The sequence below is a fragment of the Gavia stellata genome, chromosome 5 (assembly GCF_030936135.1).
Source record: "Gavia stellata isolate bGavSte3 chromosome 5, bGavSte3.hap2, whole genome shotgun sequence".
Lineage (NCBI taxonomy): Eukaryota > Metazoa > Chordata > Aves > Gaviiformes > Gaviidae > Gavia > Gavia stellata.
In genome coordinates this window covers 63619705-63625719 of record NC_082598.1, presented here as the reverse complement: position 1 = coordinate 63625719, position 6015 = coordinate 63619705, and the positions used below count along the sequence as shown (strand labels likewise).

At 58.7% G+C, this 6015-nt stretch overlaps 1 protein-coding gene across 1 annotated transcript; it reads left to right on the top strand.

The window, feature by feature from the left end:
* The first annotated feature begins 806 nt into the window (after positions 1-806).
* Positions 807-4062, top strand: LOC132317148 (basic salivary proline-rich protein 1-like). The gene is made up of 5 exons (XM_059818229.1): positions 807-909; positions 1001-1105; positions 1740-2397; positions 3335-3344; positions 3925-4062. Exons 1-5 carry the CDS (start codon positions 807-809, stop codon positions 4060-4062), a joined length of 1014 nt encoding a protein of 337 aa, XP_059674212.1.
* The last annotated feature ends 1953 nt before the right edge of the window (positions 4063-6015 follow it).

The window sequence follows — 6015 nt, the reverse complement described above, 5'->3', positions numbered from 1 at the left end:
AAATGCAGTGTAGCAACTCTGCTGTCCTTCTTTCTCATGACACTGACAATTTTAAACTCAACCGTTTCATGATCACTGTGGCCAAGAGCATCCCATCTCCCACGAGTCCTCCTCCATTCCCAACCAGCAAGTCTAGCAGGGCATCTTTCCTAGTTGGCTCCCTGAGTACTTGTGACAAGAAGTTCTGTCCCACAAACTTCAGGAACTTCCCAGACCTGCTCGTCACAGCAGTATGGTATTCCCCGCTGGGGCCTGGGGACTTGAAATCCCCCATACGGACACGGGCTGCCCATCCAGAGGTTCCTCCTAATTGCCTGTAGAATAACTCCCCAGCGCTGGCATCCCGGCTGGGCGATGGCTAGCAGACACCCACTACAACATCTGCTTTGCTTTCCATCCCCCTCATCCTCACCCAGAGGCTCTCGATCACGTCATCGCCGCCTGTAAGGGCTCCACCATCAAACCTCTCCCTCACATACAGCGTGACACCTCCACCTCGCCTGCCCTGCCCACCCCTCCTGAACAGCCTGGACCCTCCATCCCAGCGGGACCCCTTCCACCAAGTCCCACTAATCCCAAGGATATCCCAGCTCTGGGAAGGCACCAAGGCTTCCAGCCAAAGGCACTTACACCCACAGCCCCTGACAGCCGCCTGCCAGGGCCGGGGTGGCCCAGCCCCCCTTAACCCTTTCCCTCCCCAGGAGGAGCTGGGGAGGCTGTTGGGGCGGGGCGGAACACGGGGAGCCCCCGCATTCCCTCCTGGGAGACGCCAGAGAGTCCTTAGCAGCCAACAGCCACAACGGACCATGGCGCTGCCACCGCTGCGGCTCCCAGCGCGTGGGCCCCAGGCCCCCCCGGCACCCTGGCTCCTTCAGCCTTTTGTGCTCCCCAAAACCTTCTACCCCCGAGGTAGGGACCCACCCCGACCCCTGCAGCCCGGGACGCTCTTGGGGGCAAGAGCAGAGGTGACCGATGGCCATCGCTCCTGTCTCTCTTGCAGGCTCACCCAACCTGTGCCAACTGCCCGGGCAGGAGCAGCTCTTCCCTGCAGTCTGGGCACCCCCAGTGGGGCTGGCCCCCCAGGCCCCCCAGGCACCACCAGCAGGTATGGCACCCCTCTCTGCTCGGGCACCCCGCCACCTTCGGCACGTTCAGCACCCCCGACCCCTGGGCATGCCCAGGATCCCCCCACCACCCCCAAGCACTCCCAGCATCCCCACCACCCCCTGCCCCCCCCCGGCAGATATGGCACAGGGCTTCAGCAAGCCCGGGCGACCATCCCCTGCCCTTGCCTGGGTGATGGGTGCCCACTAAATCCCATTTCCACAGAACTTCCCAAATCCTTGGGGCCACCTCTCCCGTGTCAGCCCCCTGGAAGTGAGTCTCCTTCCCCGATTTGCAATCCCGTCCCGCTGGCACGGCAGCTCACCCCATGGCGAGTGCCCCAGCCACAAGCTCCCCACGTGCCTGGCGCAGAGCCGGGGGACCTCGGCCATCGGGGCCGGCTCGGCGGGTGCCCTTGGAGGGTCCCCCCGGCCCAGCACGGCTCCCTCTCCCCTACACAGGTCTGCAGAGGACTCCATGCGGCTGCTGCTTCCACCCCCGGCTCTTCCACATCCCATGGACGAGCACCCACCTGCCTCCACTGGCCACGGCCACGCTTGGCCGCGCTGCCGCTTCTCTGCCGGGTGCTGCCCTGTGGGGTCCCGGGGGCTGCGGGACCCCCCCGGCCTGGGCAGCCCCTCGGAGCCCCCAGGGACAGCCGCAACACCTCCCACCCTACACCCAGCAGGGGAGAGCGGTGACCCCGGCCCCCCCGCTGCTGCCGACGTCCATCCCCGGCTACCAGCAGATCCAGGGGCAGCCCGCAGAGACCAAGACCTCCGGCAGTGCCACCCCCAGGGCAGCACCCCCGGGAAGCAACATCCCCCCGGGCAGCGACGTCCCCCCCAGCCCCTCTGCTGCTCCCCACGAGCAAGCCCTCGGGGACCCCACAGGAGACCTCGCTGTGGCCGAGGAGGTCCTTCTTGAGGAGGCCCTGAGGCTCTTTGGTTGCTCCCCGGACGCGGTGGGGGTCAGCCAGGACGCTCCCAGCAGCGGCCCCAGGCCTGGGGACCCTGGTGGCACCAGTGCAGCCATCCCCCACTGCGACTTCGCCTCGCTCTCCCTGCCCGAGGAGCTGCTCAGCCCCGACTACAGCGTCCCCGAGACCGCCGACGCCATCCTCAGCCTGGACGAGTTCGTCATGGGGCTGGAGCCCCAGGAGCCGTGGGGGGATGAGGGCAGGGACCTGCCACCGTCCCAGCCTGCCACGGCAGAGAAGCGGGGGAAGAAGCGCGCCAAGAGCACCTCGCCAAAGCCAGCCAGCAAACGCAGGGCTCTCGTCGCAGCACGGGGGTGGCGGGGGGGGATTAGACCCACAGCAGGGGTGAGAGGGAGATGGGGGGAGTGGGGGTGGGGGAGGAGGGCTGGGTATTTGGGTAGGGGGGGGGGGTGTGTTATAGTAGATTTGATGAGGCCGCTTCTCTTGTTTTCTTCATTAAAAGCCATTTCTCCTGAACTACTCCGTGCCTGTGTGGGAGCGGGAGGAAGTGCAGGGGGCACCGGGAAAGGGCACCCAAGAGGTGCAAAAGCCCCGCAGAGCCCCACAGCAGAGCCGGCGAGCCCCGAAGGGCACCGAGCCGTCCCCAGGGCTGAGTCACCAGCAGCGGGGCAGACAATGGCGGCAGCCGGGGGACTGCCCTGTCCCCTTCCCCAGGGGAAGCAGCCATTTGGCAGGGGAGCCAGGACAGACGGGTCCCTGCACGACTCACAGACACGGCCCCACGCAGAAAGCAGCATGGAGCCCCCGGGACAAGGACAGACCTTGGGGCCAGGCTGGGGATGGACACACACGACAATGGGGGCTGCAATGCCTTCGTCCCGAACACGACCAGTGTCCCCTCCAGCAGGGACAGGGCTCGGTGCAAAGCCCTTCAAAGCCTCAAGACAATCACACCCTTCCTTGGGTCCCACCGTGCTCCACTCCGGAGCCAGCTCTGCCTCACTGCCCAGCAAAATAACCCCAAATCACCCCAAGAATGGCGAGGGAGGGAGCTGCAGGCCAGGCAGGGACCCTCCTCCCCTTGTCTGGCTGCACCTTGGGCAGACGCAAGACCAGGAAGGTGGCAAAAAAAAAAAAAGGAAGAAAAAAAATCACTGCACCAGCCAGAAAGTGCCTGGAAACTTCATCTCTCTTTGTCCCCCTTTTCCCATCCCAGCTCCACAACCTGGGGCCAATGCAGCCAACGGCACCTTCGGGAAGTGGCCTCACCTTTCCGGCTCTAGCTTGCAGAAAGTGCAGGGTGAGGTCCCCGTCGGGGCAGTCCCCCAGTGCCAGGGGTCAGGGGGATAAGCCCCTTCCTTAGGGCAGTCCCAGTGATCCCGTTGGGCTGGTGGGAGCCGCTCGGGACCGCGGGCAGGCACAGTCCCGTTGGCGTCAGCATGGCACGGCGCAGCTCCCGCTGCCGCTGCTGCTCAGCGTCTCGCCTCGCACGCTGACCCGCCCCGAGCATCCTCCTTGCCCCAAAACTCCTGTCCCCTGGAGCAGCTGCACCGCCACCGCCCACAGCTCTCGGGGGCCACAGAGACTTCTTCTGCTCCAGGGAAGGAGGAAAACAGCAGAAAAGAAAAAGCCCACAACCCAAACTTCAGGGCGGACCAAAAGTTAAAGCATCTTCTTAAGGACATTGTCCAAATTGACTCCTATCCTGAGCCTGCTGCCCACCAGCACCCCCAGACCCCTTTCTGCAGGGCTGCTCTCCAGCCACTCCTCTCCCAGTTTAGACCTGTGCCCGGCATAATACTCTCCCAGTGCAGAAGCTGGCACTTGGACTTGTTCAGTATCGTGCCGCTGACAATTGCCCAATGCTCCCATCTCTCCAGATCCCCCTGCAAGGCCTCTTGTCCCTCAAGAGAGTCAACAGCACCGCCCAGTTTGGGAGCGTCAGCAAGCTTGCCAATGGGGCGTTCACCTCCCGCATCCAGACCATGGATCAAAACAGTGAACAGCACTGGCCCTAGGACTGAGCCCTGAGGAACGCCGCTGGCGACCGGTATTCCCCGCTGGTGCCCAGGAAGTTGAAATCCCCCATATGGACATGGGCAGCCCATCCAGAGTTTTCTCCTAATTGCCTGTAGAAGAACTCCTCAGTGCCGGCATCCCGGCTGGGCGCCAGCACATTTTTCTCGATCCCTCTGGCAGCAGAGTGCAGGCCACAATTTGCTTTCACATGGAGGGGTGTCCACTACACCTGGAATCGACTGCCCCAAGGCTGCCATTTGTCATGGATGGATACAGACTGCACTGGAGCAAGGTGAAGCTCCCAAACACCTGCAGTGCATTGATGACATCATTGTGTGGGGCAACACAGCGGAGGAAGTGTTTGAGAAGGGGAGAAGAGTAATAATTTAATAATACTGATAGACCTTGCGCGTGTGTGTGTCTGTGTGCACGCGCGCACTTCTGGAGACTTTCTTGCGATGACAACTGCTCTGCTGGGAGTTCTTATTATTGTTGCATTCATTTGAGTTTGCTTACGCAGTGAAAAATCGCTCAAGCAAAATCACTACTGATCACTGTGCAAGTGGGAATCGTTCAGGTGACAGTTACATGTGCTGTATCTGGCACTAGATCATAGCAACGGAATTCAGGTATCCTTGAGGACGGAGATGGAAACTCACCCTGGTCACTAGGATCCGCATCCTGGTGAAGACAATGGTACTGTACAAGAACCTTCAAGTAGACAGAAACCTGTTTAGGTTAGTGTTAGCAGACGTGTTTTGAGGGTGGCCAGAAGCTTTCCCTTGCTACGTCAAGAAACTCAGCTTAAGCGGGTGGATGTTTGACCAATGGCTTTAATGAGAATTACAATTACCCCTCGAGCAAGGGAAGGAGTAAGCCCTTTTGAAATATTAAGGGAAAACCCCATACGGTCAGAAGCACAGGTAACCGAAGTGACCAAATGCATGTTATAGGGGAAGGAATGTTGAGAAATGATTCGCTGTCCCTTTCGCGTGTTTTATCATCCTTGCACAGGTACTTCAGTCAGGGAGCTCCTTTGCCCCTGCATTCGCCAGTACACAATTTCCAACCTGGAGACTTGGTTTATATTCGCACCTGGAAGGATGAGCCACTGAGAGAGAAGTGGAAAGGACCCTCTACAACCCTACTGACCACCTAGAGCGCTGTGAAGGTAGAAGGAATCAACTCCTGGATCCAGTACACGGGAGTCCGCCAGAACCCGAAGACAAGTGGAGAGCCATTCCGGCGGGACCCTTGAAAACTGTACTATTGCGTAATCGGGTTGCAAAATGAAAAGCTATCTGGTTTTGTTTCTTTTCCAGGTTGGAGGTACAAATGTGTTTTTCCCAAAATGGGACAGATCTGGAAATGTCTGGGAAAGCTTGGCAAGAAAAGTAATAAATACCACCACCTTCTGTCTAGCCGGTGGAACCTCGGTAGAGGAAGTTTTCACCTCCTGCCTGTTAGGAGTACCTACTCCTCCGACGCTTTTGAAAAATTGTAACATTTTAAGATTTTTTAGTATCAATATGACATACAGCAGCATGTATAGTTGGGGAAAACCAACTAAAATCAGGGAAAAAGGTAAGCTAAGAGTGAGAGTTAAGGGCATGTTTCCAGCTGAAAGTTGTGTTCAGTTTGTGAACTGCACTCCATGGTCTAAATGTGAAAATCTTTCAAGATTCGAGTCCCCACTGAAACGTAATAAAACTGAGATAGTGAGTTATGCTTGGGCCCATGCTAAATTGCCAGTAGGATGGTTTCTTCTCTGTGGAAAGAGATCATATGCCTATATCCCTGCAAACGTCACTGGAGGACCATGCGCAATGGGAAGGTTAACAGCAATGTTACCAAAAAAAGGAAGGCTCACATGAAAAGAAAACTGTTAGCCAGAAGAGACAAGTCTCTACTCTGTCTCCAGATTGTAACTCTCAACTGACATTATGGAGCCC

What these genes read in the sequence shown, in the direction of transcription:
- LOC132317148 (XM_059818229.1), top strand. Translation starts at nt 807, where the DNA reads ATGGCGCTGCCACCGCTGCGGCTCCCAGCGCGTGGGCCCCAGGCCCCC. An exon ending in CAAAACCTTCTACCCCCGAG is followed by an intron (nt 910 to 1,000) that starts GTAGGGACCCAC and finishes TCTCTCTTGCAG; the next exon opens with GCTCACCCAACCTGTGCCAA. An exon ending in CCCCCAGGCACCACCAGCAG is followed by an intron (nt 1,106 to 1,739) that starts GTATGGCACCCC and finishes CGGCCTGGGCAG; the next exon opens with CCCCTCGGAGCCCCCAGGGA.